The sequence below is a fragment of the Protomyctophum parallelum genome (assembly GCF_964188405.1).
Source record: "Protomyctophum parallelum genome assembly, chromosome: 8".
NCBI lineage: Eukaryota > Metazoa > Chordata > Actinopteri > Myctophiformes > Myctophidae > Protomyctophum > Protomyctophum parallelum.
The window spans coordinates 50490157-50512079 of NC_139703.1; the positions used below are offsets into that span (position 1 = coordinate 50490157).

The 21923-nt window shown below is 42.9% G+C and overlaps 1 protein-coding gene across 1 annotated transcript; it reads left to right on the top strand.

The window, feature by feature from the left end:
* The first annotated feature begins 11895 nt into the window (after positions 1-11895).
* Positions 11896-20680, top strand: tgif2 (TGFB-induced factor homeobox 2). The gene is made up of 4 exons (XM_083772180.1): positions 11896-11920; positions 14392-14633; positions 17243-17542; positions 19289-20680. Exons 1-4 carry the CDS (start codon positions 11902-11904, stop codon positions 20495-20497), a joined length of 1770 nt encoding a protein of 589 aa, XP_083628306.1. The 5' UTR covers positions 11896-11901; the 3' UTR covers positions 20498-20680.
* Positions 20681-21923: the final 1243 nt, after the last annotated feature.

Consider the following 21923-nt stretch of genomic DNA (forward strand, 5'->3'; position numbering starts at 1 on the left):
TTGTACTACTAGGACTGAGACTAAACCTTACTACTACTTTGTACTACTAGGACTGAGACTAAACCTTACTACTACTTTGTACTACTAGGACTGAGACTAAACCTTACTACTACTTTGTACTACTAGGACTGAGACTAAACCTTACTACTACTTTGTACTACTAGGACTGAGACTAAACCTTACTACTACTTTGTACTACTAGTACTGAGACTAAACCTTACTACTACTTTGTACTACTAGGACTGAGACTAAACCTTACTACTACTTTGTACTACTAGGACTGAGACTAAACCTTACTACTACTTTGTACTACTAGGACTGAGACTAAACCTTACTACTACTTTGTACTACTAGGACTGAGACTAAACCTTACTACTACTTTGTACTACTAGGACTGAGACTAAACCTTACTACTACTTTGTACTACTAGTACTGAGACTAAACCTTACTACTACTTTGTACTACTAGGACTGAGACTAAACCTTACTACTACTTTGTACTACTAGGACTGAGACTAAAAGATATGTTAAAAAAAAAAAAAAGTTTGATGAAAAATTTATAATAATTATATAATAATATAATAAATTAATAATTTACATTTGGGGGATATCTTTCACAATAATGAATAAAACATGTTCTAGACATTCTAATGATCACATAAAAACATATATTACAATTATTTTACCTACTTTTATTAGGGTAAAGGTCAAAAGAGTCCAGACATTTTTTATTTGTGTGAATTTCAGCCTCTGGGGGGTATTTATATGCAAATATCATGACCAATGGCATTGAAATGGCATTGCAATGAACATCACTGATGACGTTTAGGTGAAAAAATAACAGAAAAAAAGTAATTAAATAAAATAAAATTGTTGCTAAAAAGCAACGCTGGGTCTTAGAGGGTTAACTGCTCGCTCTTCACAGATATTGAATCGCTTGCAGAGTTGTTTGACTTGTGACTCACGCTCACCCATACTGTCAGTTGTTGATGGCCAGGTGTTTGTGTCAGTTGTTTGTGTCAGTTGTTGATGGCCAGGTGTTTGTGTCCGGAATGCTGAGATCGTGAAGCATTTCACCTTCGATTGAAAGGCACTTCTCCAGGTTGTTGATCAGACCTTGATTTGCATTGATTGGTGTGAGCTTTGCATTTTGACTATGAATGGAAGTGTGAATGCTTTGGAGGAGAGGACATTCCTTCCCCATGCTAAACATTTGTATTGTACTTTGATACACTACCAATGAATTGAACAAGGTGGACCCTCTTGTAAACAAGTGTAGTCCTTAATTGGGTCGTCCACTCGACGATGAATGTATTAAAAGCATTATCCCATATCCAGATAAAATATCCAGAAACTGGTCTGCATGTCTGTCTACTGTATACATATGTTTACCTTGTAATGTAAATGTAGCATGTGTGCGTGATGATAATGTAACAGCGACCGTGGGTACTGTGATGGTGTTACTCAACATATTCTATTATGAACTAGCATCGATTATTTAATTAGTGATTATTCTATCGATTATTTAATATAATAGGACTCTTTTTTTTGTTTTTGATCATGCTATTTTGTTATATATCAAAATAAATCATTTTTTTAATTGATTCAATCAATAATTCTGATTAACCACTTTTGTACTTCGGTGTCACACCAAATAGGGAAAGTACCCAACGTGCTCAATATAATGCACAATACCATCAGCATGTGACATCTTTCAAAGGTGTATTTTGTCACAATGATGACAGATGTCATCATTATATACTGTATATATATGTCTTCTGTATTCCCATATGACATATGTCAGAGCTGTCTATGTTTACTTAGCATCAGGATAGTCATGCTTATGTCTTTCTGTGTTGTCATATTGTACACGTAAAATGGCTGGTTCAAAGCTTTTTACTGTCAACCATGGTGTGTGCCTATATTATATATTCTGCCTAAATTGCTTGTTCAGACAGAAGAACATACTAATGACTGATGTATCCTATCACTAACCTGACGCTGCCAGATCCAAGAAGCTTGCTACACAAATTTGTTTCACAGCTTATTGGGATCTGGGATCGCGGAAGCAAATTCGATGACGGGGCTGTTCCTTTTTTTCAAGATACTTGGTAGATGATTGGATGGGACCGTCTGTCTATCACCGTGTGGCGTGCAAACACAACCAATCATATTGACGTGTCTATATAGCTTCACATCCGGTTTCGCACATATCCCGCCCTTAGCTCACGCTGATTGGTTCGGTACGGAACGGATTTGTGTCAGCTCAACTCCCTGAGAGATCCCAGATGAGTGCTGTGTTGGGGAACATGGTTACCCAATACCGCCCCAATCTGGCAGCGTCAGGTTATCCTATCACAGACTCAAGCCAAATTCCAATACCCAGAATCTCGGCTACTCGCTCACTCGCACTCAGTCACTCCAGCAAGGTGGTGTTATGGTGGAATTGGTGACCTGATGAAATATGTGACAACCGTGTAGACAATCACATAATGTAAATGTGTCCTAATGTCAAATGTTGCAGTTTGTTCATTAGCAGAGTTCAACCTAACTGTATTTAGGCCATGTATTTAAAGACTTCCATGTAATAGTTGTGTGAACAAGATGGTCACATATTTGGCAGGTCACCAATTTCACCGTCATTTGCCATGCTGGAGTGAGCGAGTGTGAGTGAGCGAGTGGCCGAGATATTGGGTATTGGAATTTGGCTTGCTGTCCTTTTCCCCCATCCCACCAACACCTTCACCACACCTACCCTGTCTTCCGACATACCTCCCCCCCCCCCCCCCCCACCCCCATCAACCCCAATCCCCCCACACCCACCCTTCACCTCTACCTTCAACAGGACCAGGAGAAGTCAGTGCCTCCAGTGCAAAAGAAGAAGCCCGGTAATTAAGGGACGGCCGGCCCTATGGGCCGCGAGAGGAGCGCCGATTCCTGCTCTCTACCTCCTCGTCAGCCTCAGCAGAGAAGCAGAAACAGGAGGCTCGCAAAGCGCCTGCTGGCCGCCAAGAAGTCTGCCTCGTTTCGCCAGAACTCAGCCACAGAGAGCACCGAAAACGCTGAGATCTACGTGCCCCTTCTCGCCTCTGAGAACAGAGGGGGGGTGATGAAAGAGAGAGGAGAATGAAGAAAGCGTGGTAAAAACAAGACAAAACAAAAAATGCAGGAGCGCAAAAAGACATGGTGACTGGTGATGGATGCAATGAATGTATTCCCTGAGCTTCTCTTAAACACATAGACGGATGGAGGATGAGAAGAGAAGAAATAGCTGTCTGTCAGACCAGGAGGTTTGGTGGTAGGAATACAACAGGAAACTGCACATACTCCTACAGGTAGACCGGCCGTGGTGGTTTAATGGTTTAATACACAAGCAAGATTAAGAAAATACAAAAAATACAATTGGGGGAAAAAAAATAACAGTTGAGGATTGATAAACGACAAAGGAATGACCTCGGTCAAGGCTGCCATTGAAAAGCTCAGATGATGAACATTAATTGTTACCACACTTGATTATTGTTATTTTAAACAAAAGTTAAAGCACAAATAACATGCATTTTAAAACCGCTTTTAATATTTAATATCTTATTGTCTATGTCCCTCAAAGTTATTTCTAATGGTTTGAGCCTCAATCACCACTCTGATATAACCAGGCCTTGTCATTTCTTTCTGGACTTTGAAAGCAGTTTTAGCTGCAGTACCACAATGTCCTGAGGTGGTTATGCAGATGATTTAATATTTGAGTCATTATAATACTCATGCTAGATAAAACCAGGCTTGTTTCCATTCCATGCCAGCTTGGAAAATCAACAATGGTGGACATTGTAAACAAAGTGGAAATGCAAATTGTGATCTGAAGACTAAAGAAGAGGAAGAATTATACAAAGTAGGGTGACATTGATGACATCACGATGAGACCAAAATCAGTTGAGCTGTTCCTGAGAGCAATTTCCATTAAAGCACCCATTATGATATGAAAGCCTGATTGTTCAAAAGTGGTTATTTGTGTGGATAGAAAACGCACATGGGAGCCCCAAAAACACAAAAGAAAAGGAAAAAGTTGAATTTTATGTTATGGGTCCTTTAATAATGACAATTATCTACTAAAGAAACTCAACTCTGTTCCTCTTGGCTGTAAAAGGTTTACTTTAGTGGACAGAGTTTGGGCCTTTTGGCTTCTCTGTCTCCCCTCCTGTGTCCCCAGAGCGTCTTCTCTGTCTCCCCTCCTGTGTCCCCAGAGCGTCTTCTCTGTCTCCCCTCCTGTGTCCCCAGAGCGTCTTCTCTGTCTCCCCTCCTGTGTCCCCAGAGCGTCTTCTCTGTCTCCCCTCCTGTGTCCCCAGAGCGTCTTCTCTGTCTCCCCTCCTGTGTCCCCAGAGCGTCTTCTCTGTCTCCCCTCCTGTGTCCCCAGAGCGTCTGCCATCCTGTAGGTTTGCACAGCACCACCTTGTGGCCATCACACGCACTGTCGCACACATTGGCCTACTTGTAAGCAGTAAGCACTCCGTACTAACCAGGGCATGCACACAGAGGGTAACAGGAACTGTGGGCCAACACTGAGCACCCTTTAAAAATATATGTATTTATTTAATATTAGATTTTATATCTACATTTATTTCACAAATCAGGGACCAAATACATATAGTATATATTTTTAATTAGTTTGAATGCCCAATATTTCTACAAATGCTACAATTTTTTTTTAGGATAAAAAAGAAGTTGAAGGGTAAATGTAGGTCTGATAATGCTGTACTGTGCAATGGTGTGCATGGTAAAATCATGTAGCTCATACTTTACATTATTTCCGACCATTTTTCCATGGCATAAATTTATGTCTCTGCCACCATGAGACAAATTGTTGCGAAACACATTTTTTTTGTCCTACAGATTTTGTCCAAACCTCGCGCAAATCGGTATCTCTGCAGTAATGTGATCAAGACATTATCTGTCATATTTCTCATATTCCATTCTGATTGGCTATATATGTTTGGCTTCCAAAATGTGTGTGGGTTTTGCACAAAATGCCACACATGATGAATGCAGCGCCCTATTGCTGCCTGGGAAACGTTGCATACACATTCCCACTAAGCCGAGGAAGAACTTCCATCAATTGTTTTGAGATCTCCTCATGTCATGGTGGCGTTAAAACAGCCCACTTCAGGTTTTGGCCTATAACTCTTGAACCGTAGGTCGTTCGATCAACATCTTTCCCCCCTAGATTACTTGGATCATGATGCATTTTTAGGCTCTGTTTGTGCCAGAACATTTTCTGCCATAATGCGTTTCATTAAAAATACACATTAAGCAGGCTGCTTAATAATAGTTGTGTTTCAGGTGTTGAGATGTTCACTTTTATCTAAATAAGTGAACTGATTTCTAACTTGATTCATTGTTCACTGAAACACAGCCCACTTTCTGCATGTGGTGGAAACCAGGAGGTTCTTACATCCAACCAGACATATTTGAACTAGGGGTTTCAAAAATGGCATAGTGGACTAACATGTGTTATGCCTCACAGTGCAGCACAGTTCTCTGTTTAAAGCCCATTCTGACCGGGAACCCATTTTGGTGTTAGCATCATGTTATGCTTTAGCTATTGAAAAATAGCAGATCTACAAGCTCATAGCCCAAGTGGCGCGCTACGAGCTTGTAGGTCTGCTATTTTTTGAAAAATCGAAGAACGACTGACATGTTTTAGGATCTGATCTCAGGTCCCAGAATGGGTTAATCAGACCAGTGTGTGTCCAGTGGAAACCTCGTATGAATCTGATCTCAGGTCAGAATGGGTTAATCAGACCAGTGTGTGTCCAGTGGAAACCTCGTATGAATCTGATCTCAGGTCAGAATGGGTTAAGTTGAACACCTTAGTAGGCCACTTGACACTTGAATACATTGCAGTCACTGACCCCTAGAGGGCATCTGTCACCATTTTGCTAACAGATAAGGTAGACTAATGTACTTACATGATCAAACTATCAAGTTAATTCTGTCAAATAATCATTTTGAGTTGATGGGGCACAATTACATGGATTCGTAAATTAGTCTTCTGTATCATTTTGTTCTAAGCCACCCTCCACATCAGTGGCGTGCACAGACATTTAGAGGGGCAGGTGCTCAAGTGAAAAAAAGGGCACCTTGTGCAGCGCATTTTGGGGCGGGAACCCATTTTGGTGCTTTTATGCTTTAGCTATTGAAAAATAGCAGATCTACAAGCTCATAGCGCGCCACCGAGTGGCGCGCTACGAGCTTGTAGGTCTGCTATTTATTTTTTTATCGAAGAACCACTGACATAGAAACATAGCTTTAGATTGTGGGGGCCTAAATAATATAGTAGAAGTGTTTTTTACTATCAAGATTTAATCAATGTCACCGCATGGTCCACACACTACAAATTAGGGGAAAAAAATAAAACGTTTTTTTTTGTTTTTTTTTTAGCACATTGCCAAAAGCTCTAGCACCCCCTGGTGTCTATCTGTGCACGCCACTGCTCCACATGAAAAATCACACCCGTGTGAACTGAGTGGTGCAACTCCCCCCCCTCTCTCTCTCTCTCTATCTCTCATTAGCAGGCAACAGTGCAACACTATCTCTCTCTCTCTCTGTTTCTGGCACAACAGCGCCACTTTTGCCCCTACTGATATAGTCACATATAGTCACATAGGTTGGGACCATAGACTGTAAAAAATATGGACAAAGCGTTCCCCGGGTCTAACATGGATGTAAAATGAAGCCTGTAATTCTATGGTAATTCCTAGAAATGAGACTTTAAACTAGTGACTGGAAGCAGAAAGTATTAATGACCATGTTTATTAAGGTAATACAGTCTAGGTGAAGTTGGGCCCAAATACATGGACTTCTATGGGGCTATGGGTTTTTCTGGGCCCAATGACAGCGCCACAACAGGCCATTATATGAATCGCGATTTCCTTAGTGGCTTCACAAAATATCTGTCTGACTGCCCCCCTGGTGACTGCCCCTTTTGCCCCTACTGGTATAGTCACATATAGTCACATAGGTTGGGGCGGACATTGCTGTTCCTTGGAGTGGTTGCACCACTCAAAAAACGGGCTTAACTATTTAGTTAGTCATTAAACTTCCACACATTATTTGACTGCAGGCCATAATAGAGCCCATGTGACACAAGATCAAACTCTACCGGCCCTCGACTCACATTGGTTGTTTCTCAATGGTCAGCAAATAAAGTGGATTTCCTCATTGCTATAATGTAATTAATCTGCAGCGTTATCTGGGATGTGATTTCTCACCCACTGTGATCCACAATAGATCCACTGACCACTACTCTCTGTTTCTCTTTATGGCAGGCCATTGTCTGCTGGGGATAGTTCTGTCAGTTAGGTAAATGGCCAGTGGGTGTCAATAGCCTGACTGCTCTCAATGGCTCCCCCACTGCCTGTGTGGGGGTGTGGGGGGGGGGGAGACATTTTGTATGTCCCCTGTTGCAGTCTTGATTTGATTTCTGAAAGCTGGGAAAACACTGTCTGTCTGACAAGTTGTTCTGGAATGTACTTTGTGGCTTGACTGTTTTATGGCAAGCCTCTGTTCTGCATAACATTCAGAAAAGTCAGGATTTAGCTGTATTATACTGTACTATCATCTGTATTATGTCATATTATATTTATTGGAGGAAACCGTAAAAAACAGTTCTGGGAATAATGCATAATTCTCTTAATATGTGGGTTCAGGTTAGGCTTTTGTTCAGAACATCATTTTATAGCCTTTTATAATCCCAAGCAACCTACTGCAGAAAGTAACTCGTGTTGTAACGAAATCTAGGTCAACACAATGTGTTCTGTCTGTGTGGCATCTGGGAGAGTTCATTTACACTTAAATTAAACTTAGAATTGTGGGCAGACGTTTTAAGACCATGGAAAGATATCCAATCCATCCTGATAAAACTTGGGTAAAGGGTATGAGTAAAACGTCAGGTTGATTACATGGAGTGGGAAAGAACAACTATCTCATGTATTTAAACAGGGCTCCGTTCCAATACACTTCAGGCCCATAGCCATCACTAGTGCTCACCTGGGCCTATTTCCTGAACAGGTTATTCCATGAACCACAAGCCACAACAGTTCCACTGAGGGCTTGTTGTTGTTGTTGTTGTTGTAAGCTATTGATTCAGAGGTGATAATGGCCCCAAGCTGTTTTCTGTCTTTATACAATCAGCGCCTATAGGCCTACTCTACCCTGCATTTATTCTTTGGATGTGTAAAGACTAAAGACAAGCAGGAACAATGAAGCTATGGGAAATGTTATCCATGGAACACATAGCATATCATTCATCTGTTATAAATGGGGAGAATATTTCCCTTCTATTGTTGTTGAGTATGGTTTTGATTTAATATAACTGTCATAATCTCAGCTTTATTTAGATGGGATAGTTAGATAGCATGGATACAGGAAACAGAAGACTTATAGAGGAGTAAGACATGCAACTAACTCAGAACTCAGGTCTCATAATTATGTCATCTCTCATTCTCTCTGTTATTATGTTTACTCTTGAAGCTTGATGTATCAATGTACCCCCTCTGTACCTGTCCTGTGTTTCCTACTGGCAAATGGCAATTGAGTTTCCCTTGTGGGATCAATAACGGTCTATCTATCAGTCACAGTCGAACCAGGGACGTTGCCATTATAGCTATGGATTTGATCAGCCACTGGGCACCCGTGTTTAAATACCTAAACCTTTTTTTTGAGGGGCGCTAGCTTTTGACCCCACACGTCTCAATATTTGACCCCACACGTCTCAATATTTGACCCCACACGTCTCAATATTTGCCATTGACAATGAAAGGAGAAATTAGGTCAAATGTCCGCCAAATAATATGACATACATTTGCGGCAACAGGCATTCTGATTGGCCAGTATGAGATGATGCATGATGATAAGAGTGCCCCTCGCTTCACACAGGTGTGCTTTTTTTTACCCTGAAACTGACTTTCCATGACATCCCTGTTTCCCACACTGTCTGCAAACTGAGACTGAATTCACTTCTGATCAAATTATAGAGACTAAATCTTCCAATCCTATCAACAATCCCCTGGAGAATGTTGGGATAGCAGTGGCAGTGGATTGATTCCCTATGTCCAAAGGCCTATACTAGCAAAAAAAAAAAAACGAATTGTCAGTATCTGTCTTCTGTGTTCCACTAGACAGTGGCTTTCAACCCTTTTCATATCAAGGTCCATTAGGCTATTTATTCAGCATTTGAGCCACAGACCACCATTTGATGAGATTTAGCCTCTCAGACACAAAACGAAAGAATATTCTGTTATTGTTGAGTTGACACACAATTCCATACTGTTGGCAAACGTTGATCAAAATAACAATTCTTCTACATTCTCTAATTGTGTAGACTTTCTTGTAAATTAAGTAATGCAGATGTTTAACATTAATGTAACCTAAAGAGTTAAAGATCTACTAAGGGTCCATTTGTTTACCAACTCTCCATCATTTAGCTGGGGACCACCTGGAACCCCCTTAATGACCACTGGTTGAAAACCACTGCACTAGGCTACATGGCTATAACACTTAAGCCAAATTCCAATACCCAGAATCTCGGCTACTTGCTCACTCTCACTCAGTCACTCCAGCAAGGTGGTGTTATGGTGGAATTGGTGACCTGCTGAAATATGTGACAACCGTGTAGACAATCACATAATGTAAATGTGTCCTAATGTCAATTGTTGCAGTTTGTTCATTAGCAGAGTTCAACCTAACTGTATTTAGGCCATGTATTTAAAGACTTCCATGTAATAGTTGTGTGAACAAGATGGTCACATATTTGGCAGGTCACCAATTTCACCGTCATTTGCCACGCTGGAGTGAGCGAGTGTGAGTGAGCGAGTGGCCGATATATTGGGTATTGGAATTTGGCTTTAGAGAACTAGGAGTGGGGCAGAGGGACCGGCAATGCTCTTAGCATATACGAGATATAATGTATAGCAAAAAATGTCTATAATAGAAAAAATATTTTATGAAGCACATATTTTAATGACTAGGATTTGTTCTATATCATTATTGCTCTATAGGCTTTGTGTATGTCAGGGTTTTGGGTTTAGTATAAAAGGGTTATATGAGGTAAATGTGTGGCAGGCCTGGATGGGTGTTTTGTTCATAAAATGAGAAAATGTAAGATGTTTGTCATTATATCTACTCTGGTAACATTAAAAGTATATGTGCAATATTGAAGCTGTGTAAATGGCTTCCTGGATTATAAATTCCAATAATCTTGCAATTCCCCCAATGCTTGTTAAAATCACCCTGTGTAAATAAGAGAATGGGACTGGAAACTCGATCATATTTTACAATGCTGTAGCTGTATTTATACTATTTCAAATTAAAAGGTTGTTCAAATGTATAATGGAGACACGTAACATTCAATGAAATGCACACAATACTTTCTCAAAAAACATGATCACTGCTATATTGTTCTCTTTGTTTTGTTTACATTGATTGCATTTCTGCAACCTTGGACTATAGTTTCTATAGCTAAAGCTGTGGTAATATAATAGGCCTACATTTGGTTGATAAAATAACCATGTGTTTACACTAGTTCTGGGATGTTTTGTGAGATATTGATTGATTGATTGAAATATTTATTAACAGCTTGCAGAATTACATACATTTATTTTATAAACTCAATACTCAATATAGCTTCTTTACATATAGGCTATGCCTATATATAAGAGACAATAACACAATTTATATCAATGATGGATATCCATCCTCCTTTAACTTATCATTGAATACCATTCACTCCAAAATGACCATCATTCATCATGTGGTGCATAGCGCTCAGAGCCTCAGACGGTTAAAGTTAATATAGGCTAAAAAACAAACAACAATGCCTCGTGCCCTCGTCCAAACCTGGCTACTATAGTAGCTAGTAAGTGTCAACATTAAAGGCATTGCTGCCTCAATGCGGCGCAGAATCCATCGCCCTTTATATAACAACATGGGCAGACTATACGTTACGTAAACGCTTCCATGCGATGTAGCCCAGACAGAATAGCCTTTAATGTGTCCTAAAACATTACCATCCACTACAATGTAGCGTATAATACCTCACAATGTCGTCACACACACACACACACACACACACACACACACACACACACACACACACACACACACACACACACACACAATGTGTCCTAATAATGTCGGGGAATTGTGGAAAAATGTTTGATCTTCAATCACTGTACATTTTGAATGAGACGTCTCAGTCCCGGGTTTATATTTCGTCGCATGGCGGCGTCGCGTCGCGTGGTGAGGAGGACAGCCGAGCTACAAGCTCACAGGGCGTCTGTCCACGGCGCGTCTCTGAGCTTGTACATCGGGGCTATAATATCTTCGACGCGCGACGCCGTCGCGCAGCGAAACACAACTCCTCCGGGGCATTCATTCGGCCTGTCTGTCAAGTCAGTCAACGGGATGACGTCACGGGCCTGTCTGTCTGGGGGGGGGGGGGAACGGACAGCGCTGATTGGACGGGGAGGGCGCCTGGGAGGCGGGGCCGCCACAGCGCAGACTGTCAAGACTGAGGAGGCTGCTGTTCGCTGCAGCTGCAGGTAAAAGAACAACAAGCGACAAGCGACAAGCGACAATGAACCACTAAACATTTGTTGATTCAGAGAGAGAGAGAGAGAGAGAGAGGATGGATACACGCTGTGCATCACATTAATGTCACTGACTGACTGATCCATCAACTGAACTTTATCTTTTTTAACACCTTGAGGCGTCCCGACGGGAAGACGTTAACATCCCGTTGTGTGTGAACGTTTGGCACGCACGGCACGGCTCGGCTCGGCCACGCAGTGATTGTACCACCAGGACAGACCAGAGGAAACGTGTTTCCAAAGCAAAGCCAACCAACAAAAGAATGAAACCGTTCAAACGAGGTGAGCCCTGCATGCATGGCGCGCCAACCGTTTTTCCTTCATTTAAAAATGTGCGATCCGTTTTCTGTGTACTATCTATGTATACGTGCGTTGGCCGTGAGTGTGTATGTATGTGTGGAGTGTGTCTTTGTGTTTGTGTTTGAATTTGGAGACACACACACACACGAGAAGACAGCTAAAGCAGCTACAAGCATGGTGTCCATCTGGCGTGCATGAGGGAGAGAGGGTGTGCGTGTGTCTGCGTGTGTGTGTGTGTGTGTGTGTGTGTGTGTGTGTGTGTGCGATCCACGGTTCTTTCTTTGTGTGCGCTTCAATCACAAACACGGCTCGGAGAGAGAGATGGCTAATTAATGAGTGGTGACGGTTGAGATGTTTTAACGGTGTAACGGACTTGTATCGTTCCAGAACAACGCACAGCTCTGTTTTGAAGTTGAGCTAGGAGGATGATTGTCTGCAGGAACTCACATTCCAAACAATCACATTCAAACTCACTTCACAGCAAAAGATCCCCCGTGTCGGTTCGGTTGTAGCACGTCATGTCCTCCTCAATGCAACGTTACTGAAGGCTGCTGCTTTAATACTATCTGGAAAGATGTCATAAAACACTCCACACACACACACACGGTCACAGGCCTCACAGTTTACGACAGATGTTATGTTAAGACTTAAGGCTGGCTTATTTACGTTTTTTTTATGATAACAAGTTGAGGTGTTTTGTTCAAACAAAAACTCAATTGCATGCTATTTAAGATATACTGCGTTCTAGGTGGGATATTCTTTTCACTAAACTTAACTTTATTACTAAACTGCACTGGTTGTGGTAGGTAGGCTACGAACGTGGTGTATTTGTTTTTAAGAGAAAGTGGTGGTTATTCTATTTACCTCGCAAAGCTAGAGACTTAGAGAGAGGCAACACATGAGACATTTGAGAATCATCTGAGAGGTGCCATTAATGTGGCATGGTGTTGTTGATGAATGGGAGCCCTGATGCATAGTTGCATACAGAATACTTTTAGGCCGAAATGGACCTTTGTAGTGTAAATGTTGGCTATGGAGACTACACCCCCTTCTTCACCCTTTTCGTGTTAATTATCCATGAATGTTTACATTGTGACGTCGTAATTTGAAGCGAAGACATACTTTGATTATTTTAGGGCACAGGAAGTGGTATTTAAATACGTGGCTTTGTGATTACTATCCTATAAAGACATTTAACTATTGTTGAGGCTGGTACAGATAAATACAGCATGGTCTGTGTGGATCAGCTGGATTTTAAAATCTTTTATTTGTATTACCTCTTCCATAATCTAAGCATTGTCTAATTTTAGTCTAATATGAATCTAAAATATTGTAAACTCCTCCCATGACTTCTTGTGCACTGACATGAGGTGAAAACAGCCCCCTATGCATGGTCAATAGATTCCTTGGCTACTGGCCACTGTGATGTTGATATGCACACAATCTCCTTTGTGAAGACAGGCGCTGGCCCAGGGGTCAGGTTTCAGCCAGGCCTGGAGAAAGACATTTACTGCATTCTATAGCCCACCCCTAGGACAAGGCATGCTCCATTTTGAGGAGAGATTCCCTCCAGTGGCCAACCAGAGATATCTGAGTACCTCAATAACGTCAACCTATTGTTTGGTTTACTATAGCCAGTCTGCCTAGTTCCTAACTCGCTTTGAAGAAAAACGTGACTAAATATAACTCCTAAATTACCTTATTTCCTTGATTAGTCACCAATTGTTTGACTATTTGTCACCACTGGACAAAAAGCTCTACTGTTATGGGATTGTCCATCTATCCAGTTGAATTTCCAAATGTTAATGTTCCGTGGTTATAACAAATTACAAAAATTGTAATTAATTACAAACCCCTAAACTGTGATTGTGATTTCTTTTAATACCTGGCTGGTTTTGACTTGTGGAATATTGTGAATAGATTAGCCCTGTGACTGACACTCTCTCCCCGTTCTTTAGCCCTGTGACTGACACTCTCTCCCCGTTCTTTAGCCCTGTGACTGACACTCTCTCCCCGTTCTTTAGCCCTGTGACTGACACTCTCTCCCCGTTCTTTAGCCCTGTGACTGACACTCTCTCCCTGTTCTTTAGCCCTGTGACTGACACTCTCTCCCCTTTCTTTAGCCCTGTGACTGACACTCTCTCCCCTTTCTTTAGCCCTGTGACTGACACTCTCTCCCCGTTCTTTAGCCCAGTGACTGACACTCTCTCCTCGTTCTTTAGCCCTGTGACTGACACTCTCTCCCCTTTCTTTAGCCCTGTGACTGACACTCTCTCCCCTTTCTTTAGCCCTGTGACTGACACTCTCCCCCCTTTCTTTAGCCCTGTGACTGACACTCTCCCCCCTTTCTTTAGCCCTGTGACTGACACTCTCTCCCCTTTCTTTAGCCCTGTGACTGACACTCTCCCCCCTTTCTTTAGCCCTGTGACTGACACTCTCTCCCCGTTCTTTAGCCCTGGAAGAAGAGCATCTCCGCGAACAGGAGCTCTCCTCGGCCATGTCGGACAGCGATGACGGCTCAGCCCTCGACCTGTCAGGAGGGGGGCTCTCGGGAAAGCGCCGTCGCCGTGGTAACCTTCCAAAGGAGGCGGTGCAGGTCCTGCGAAGCTGGCTATATGAGCACCGCTTCAATGCTTACCCCTCGGAGCAGGAGAAACTCAGCCTGTCGGGACAGACCAACCTCTCTGTGCTGCAGGTGAGAGATGTTACAATTTATAATTGGCATACACTCTTGTCCAGGACAACCTCACAAATTGTAAGGTCCAAGTAGTAAGCGGCATGATCCTATCATGTCAAACTGGGGGAGCATCCCTCTATTCTAAATAGTAGATCGAGAGCACCCTTTTCCTCTTTGGAATTATATTTATTTATTATTTTTTCTCTGAATGTAATTTGATGATGGGCAATTCTGTTCCAGTATCTAGTAATTATCCTCTGCTATAAGCTAGTATGTTTAAAACCAGGATACTAAAGGGTAGTGCTTAGTGGGTGGATGTGAAGAGTCAGGATGTAAAATGTGTGTAGAATCTGTATACATGGTTCCTCTGCATTTGGTTGCAGAGACAATTTGGTCAAATAAGTGGTGCTGCACTAGTCTGTCTACACAATACACATTCTTGTGCTAGCTAAAGCTTTTGTCATAACACTAGCCAGATCTTCTCATCCTGTTCTGCTAGTGAAAGCAAAACAACAGAATTATAATCTGGCATGTACTGTAAAGATGTACTCGTGTTTTTTCTGAGTGAGTGTGACACTTACTCAGCCTTCCCTTTTCACTTCATCATCAGTAGACATTTCCTCTTTCCTTGTAATGTACTTGCATGCACACAAAGTTTTGTATACAAGTTAGGCCTACATTAAAGCATCACCAATCAGAGTGTGGCGGCAGCAGCAGTCTATACTATTCTGTAGTCAGTTGAATGGAATGCCTTTGGCTGGCTTCTATGTGGCTCAGCATATTTCAGTTCAGAACTTAATTAATGCCAGCTGTCTGAAGGCCCTCATCTCTCTCGCTCTCTGACTCCTTTAATCTCTCTCTCTCTGTGTGGGAGGTTGTACCACTGGAGGGCCTATATTGTGAATGTGTGGGTGGAAGTTACTTCAAATCACAGGCTCTGACAGTCACTGACAAAGTATGTAAGGCTTTAGAGGTAAAGTGTTCTGACCTGTCACATTGGGAGAAAATAAATACAAATTTAGTTTAGAAATGCTGAATGCGTCTTATCTTCCACCACTAAGCATGTGTTCTATTTAGGGCTGTCAAAGTTAAAGCACTATTAACTAGTTAACTCACAATCCTTTTAACGGCACTATTTTTTTTAACGCGCGATTAACGCATTGTGAAGTTTGACAGAATGGTTGAGAGATGCATGGCAATTTTACACTGAAGAGTTGAATAATTGTTAAACAGCTGCATTACTTAAGTTAATTTAAGTCTACACAATTAGAAAACATGTTATTTTGATCAACATGGCCTGTTATCTCTCGTAATGGTACCATTGGCCAACATCAATACAGTTCTTTAGTTTGGGTCTGGAAGGCTAAATCTCATCAAATGGTGGTTCCATGGCTCAAATGCAGAATAAATAATGGACCTTGATATGAAAAATCTTGAAAACCACTGATTTAAGGTACATTTAGAACGGATAAAAAATATGCGATTAATCACAGTTAACTATGGACAATCATGCGATTAATCAGATTAAATATTTTAATCGATTGGCAGCCCTAGTTCTATTATAATACATCTACAGGCATATTCAGACTTTATAATTTGTAGTGGATATTAACCCATTCTGACCGGGCACCCATTTTGGTGTCGGCATCATGTTATGCTTTAGCTATTGAAAAATAGCAGATCTACAAGCTCATATCGCGCCACCGAGTGGCGCGATACGAGCTTGTAGGTCTGCTATTTTTGAAAAATCGAAGACACATTTAGAATCTGATCTCAGGTCAGAATGGGTTAATAATGAAACTGTCAGGATGTAATAGACATTTTTAGAATCTGATCTCAGGTCAGAATGGGTTAAAAAAAATAGATGTCTCGTTGGCCACTGCAGTCCGTTGGAGCGAACTAGTGTGTTGAAGGAGGGGCGGAAGAATTTACACTATAGGAGAGGAAGTACGCCGGAAGAGTGGAAGGCTTTACGTCACACTGCCACTCGAGTGATTACTGGCCAATCACAGCCCATCTTTTCCGGGATTTAGAGACCTGACGTACGCTTAAAGGGACACTTCACCCTTTTTGCAAAAAGATATATGTTAATGACGTTTAGAAGCTTCAGAACACTTTCCTGGGGGGCTTTATGTATGTAATATGTGGTTTTAGATATTTTAGATTGTAGCAGTGAGCCTGTTGTCTCTGATGTCATGGACACTGGGCTCACTTCCTTCCTGGACTACAAGTTGTCTCAGTAAGACAGCTCTCCCCCTATCCACAAGGAGGAGCAGTGCACCAAAGAATTATGGGAATTGTAGTTCAGGAAGGTAGTGAGACCAGTGTCCATGACATCAGAGACAACAGGCTCACTGCTACAATCTAAAATAACTAAAACCACATATTACACACATAAATACCCCCAGGAAAGTGATCTAAAGCTTCTAAACGTCATTAACATATATTCTTTTGCAAAAAGGGTGAAGTGTCCCTTTAATGCTTCCACAGGGCTTCGCAAGGAATCTGGGGAAAGTTTTGCCCTCCCTTTGAGCACATACGCTGCTGTCCAGCAGCTGGAAAGGGGCCGTCTACGTTTATACGTCTATGGTTCTAACGCCAGTGTTTTTTTTCCTTCTCCAACATAGATCTGTAACTGGTTCATCAATGCACGCCGGCGCCTCCTCCCCGACCTACTCCGCAAAGACGGCAAAGACCCCACCAAGTTCACCATCTCTCGCAAGGCCGGGGGCAAGGTGGACGGCCGGGGAGGCAGGGCCAGCTCCCCGGAGAGCCCTTCATCATCTCAGCCACGGCCTTCTGTCATCCGCTCCACCCCTACCCTGGACCTCAGTCTGCTAGGGAACACCGCCACCGCCATTCTGACAGGAGGAGGCTACCCAGACCGGGAAGGCTCAGTCCAGGCCCTGATGAAGCTTGACACGCAGGTAGGCGGGCAACACATGTTTATAGCCAGAATTAGCAGAAAAGTTTACTTTTTAAATCACTTCCTTTTTATAAACTCTTCTCATGCGTGCACAAGTGAGGAACATGTGCATCGGGTTCCACACAAGGTTAATTAACAGTTTCCGTGCTTTGAATGGATTACTCCAGGTTAATGTCGCTGCCATATCGGACATACGCGACTTTTGTTTTATGTGTTTAATCCGCCGCAATGTAAAAAATAAATAGAAAATCCTTCTTTGCCGCGGAGAAAGAGAGTAGATGCATCTGTTTGGATGATGAAACCGGAAATCGTCACATGCTGTGGGCTGCTAGGGCTTCTGGGAAATTGAGGCCAATGCAAACGAATGGGGTTCAACGCCTCATGGAGGAGGCTCCTGTGCTGCGTCTTCCGGGTGTACCAAGATGGCGGGTGGTCCGGCCGTTCATAACAAATAATTCAGCGTATGCTCTAAAGGTAATACAACAATCTCGGCAGTGAAGGGGGGTTGATTAAAAGTCTGGTAAATCGTTTTCCGCAGTCAAACTGTTAATGAACCCATTATGACCTGAGATCAGATTCATACGAGGTTTCCACTGGGACACACACTGGTCTGAAGAACCCATTCTGACCTGAGATCAGATTCTAAAAAATGTCAGTCGTTCTTCGATTTTTCAAAAATAGCAGACCTACAAGCTCATATCGCGCCACTCGGTGGCGCGATATGAGCTTGTAGATCTGCTATTTTTCAATAGGTAAAGCACGACATGATGCCGACACCAAAACGGGTTCCCGTTCAGAATGGGTTAAAGGAGAATTAACCTTTTCTTGCCGTAATCTGATTTTATTATACCCAACAACCAGTGGTAAAAATAAAAACAACATCCAGAGCGTACCGCAGCTCGGAGCATGTACGCTCTGGTCTTACTTAGGCTTGCACTCCTTTTTACAGAAGCCCCTTTGAGACAAAACACTGCAAAAACATGTAAAAATTATGATGTAAAAAACATTTTGAAATTGTTTACCTGGCAGCCCCAAACATAACCTAATTTACAATATGCAAATGCAACAAAGACAAACGATGAATACTGTAGCACATTATTCAGCACATGCTGTACTCTCTCTAATCTCTAAACTGATTATTCGATTACAAAAATGTAGTTCAGTACATTTTCAGCTGATAGATTATTAGAGCTGGGACTCGATTAAAAAAATTAATATAATTAATCGGAGGCTTTGCGATTAATTAATCTAGATTAATCGCATTTTAATCACATATCATTATTTGACCCGAGAACAGTGAGAAAGCAATTTTTTCAAATGGATTTTGGTATACTAGTGAATCAATGAATAGTGAATACATAAGTTTAAGCAATAAATCATTGTTTTTGTAGTAATAGGGGTAATAATTATTTATTGAATAATTGCACACAACTGTGCTGTAATCCACGCTACCATCGGATAGCCTTTTAAATCCTATTTCCAATCCACGGGGACAAGCAAAGTAATCTCAGCGGCTTCCCCCAGTCTGGTGAACTGTCTGCGATGTCTGGTGGTGTTATTGTCTGAAGAGGACACGGACACTTGCGCAGGTCCGTCTGAAAACTGTCCAGTGACAACGTTCCGCGGTGAAAAAAATAGTGCGATTAAAATGCATAATTTTTTTTAATGCATTAATTTTTCTGTAGTTAATTAATCGCAATTAGTCCCGGCCCTAAGATTAATTGAATGTTTTTGCCCCAACGCACAGGGTCTCCTGAGGGAAGCAGAGGAACAATGGGTTAACACAACGCTCATCAGCGGTGCGGGGGGTGGTGCGGCCAGCCCCAACGTTGGGATCTTTAACACGCCTCCACCCACGCCCCCAGAGCTGTTCCCCACTCAGGACTTCAGTGACCTGAGGCTGCTGGTGGATGCAGCCCTACAGAGGGCAGCGGAACAGGAGAACGTGAAGAGGCTCCAGGAGAGCCAGGACAAATCCACGGACGTTGTTGTCGTAAAGGAGGAGGTGTTGCTGGTGGAGCCACAGGCCAGTGACACGGGTCCCACACCGCCTCCCGACGACAGCCAGCAGGTGATGGATCCTTCCAGGGTGCAGAGTCTGATGGAGAAGGCCATGGTGGTGCCGTCCTCCACCCCAGCGCCCGACCACGTAAAGGCCCCGGCGGTCACAGTGTCTTCAGTATCGTCGCTTTCAGTTCCAGCCATGTCATCTCAGAGACCTCTTCTGTTTCCCATGGCTAAAGTCCTGTGGAACGCGGTGGAGAAGACGAGTGTTAAACTTCCCAATCTGAATCCACTCCAACGGATGCCAGACCTTAATGTGCCAACCACGATGCCAGTGTCCTCTGCTTTCACGGGACAAAATCAACCTACAAAGTCAGCCGTCGCAACAGCCCCAGCTTTCTCCATGTGCCCTTTGTTGTCGTCGTCTTCACCTGCCACGCCGGTCGTCTTCGTTCCAGTTTCAACTTCCAGCTCAGCCCCTGTTCCAGGGACCCAGTGGACATCCACCGGTCTGAGCCAGACCTCTTCTTCTCCGACCCTAGCCCCCCGTCCAGCTGCCCCTTCCCCACCTATTGCCTCTTTCCAAGTCCCTAGAAGAATTCCAGTTTACTTGCCGACCCCGTTCCACAAATCCCCCATGTCGGTTCAAAGCCCACTACATGCTGCGAGCACAGCCCTGGTTAATAACACCTCAGCCGCGTCCGCTCCTCTCCCCACTTCATCCCCCTCCTCTCCCTCCGATGCAGCCGTCACTCCGTTTCTGGGCCTGACGTCACAGCTCCATCCCATCCCTTCAGGTGGCGCCGCCCCAAAAGGTCCAGTCCCCAGTGTATGGAGCATGGTTGGTGAGGCCCGACAGCCCAGTAGCTCCCATCTTGTGGTCAAATCTCCCAATGCAGCGGTCTGGGGGCGCCAACGCAGCCTGTGTGTAGTGAGCGAAACGGTGAACTAGAAACTGAAGGCTTTTTGCTGTGATCATATGGAAACGATAAGAGGCCCGAACACTACCCAAAGACTGGGCCTGTTTTGTATATAGTTAGGGAACAGTGCATCCTCATCAATAGACAGTCCTTCTGACATGGAAGTCTGCCTCAGGAAGGTTCACAGTGTCACATTTGCAAACGGGTCATAAGTCGGGACGGGACGTAAAAGTGTTTTAAAGACTGATTTTTTGGGGGGGTGGGAGGGGGGTCAAACATCCTTTTGTTAAAAATAATAACCTCGATAGAAGCAGTTTCTGGTCACGAGACATTTCAACACAATTTGTTAAAACTCAACATTCCAGAAGGCAGGATAACTTTTTTTTTTAAAGACCCTCACCACTATTTAAACCTTTTTATAGTGAGAGGTGATATGCGGTATATATATCCCTGAATTGTAGTAGCACGTTTTTAATTGATTTCAAATGTCCAAATGCACCAGCAGATCCAGCCTCATCAGCACAGCGGTACCAGACTTTATTGAATGTAAAAAAAAAAGACAAAAGACAGCAGATGATGTCACTGACTAGGCGTCTGAGTCAATCATCCCCCATCTTGGCTAAATAAGCTGAACATGGATTTTACACCAGCTGCATGCTCCAATGTAGCTGTGCACTTTAGACATCTTGTTTTTGTTTAGATTGGCCTTCATTTTTGAGTGCCCCCCCCCCAGTCTGTGTGGCAGGCAGAAGGAAATGCTACACTCATGCGCCTGTGCCCATATCTCCTCTCAATCTTCCTGTCTTACAGTTTACTGGCCTTCAGTGGCTTTGCATGCATTCTGTCTAATCGTTTCAACCTACAACTTCCAGTGAGTGACCCCACCCACCTAAATTAACATGCTGTCGGATTACGCTTCCAATGTATTAGTTTTGTTTGCAATATATATAATCTTAACATTGCAAGCAAGCTCAAGTATTTTCAATGTGTACATATGAGAAAAGAGTTTAGTTTTAGTTTCCAGTGCAGACCGTGTGCGTATGTGTGTATTGGTGCACACTTGTCTGGAGTGTGGGGGGTTGCACATGTCAGTGTAAGATGAAGTGGACAAGGTCACATTGGTTCTGTGGCGGAAATCAATTCCAGCGGTGTGGCGCTGCAGCTGAATTGACACCGCCAGGCTCTTATCGTTCCTATGGGGGTGCAATGGTACGGTATACTTGAGATGGCATGTGCCGCTCGTATCCTTTCATCAGTGGATGAAGCATTGCACAAACCATGTTAAGCTTTGTGTGTCCTCGATGTCGTGGTTATTGGGGCCTTAACAATTTGGTCATTGTGTTTCAAACCAGACTGTCTTAATAACAAAGGGGCCAGTTGGTGCTCAATGCATTCTAGCACCATGGCCAATCAAATGTATTATGCAGTTGGATGTGCTATTCGAGCCGTTCATTTACT

Bases quoted from the DNA above. Each gene is read 5' to 3' on its own strand.
- tgif2 (XM_083772180.1), top strand. The intron at 14,634-17,242 runs GTGAGAGATGTT...TCTCCAACATAG, and splicing joins CCAACCTCTCTGTGCTGCAG to ATCTGTAACTGGTTCATCAA. The intron at 17,543-19,288 runs GTAGGCGGGCAA...CCCAACGCACAG, and splicing joins TGATGAAGCTTGACACGCAG to GGTCTCCTGAGGGAAGCAGA.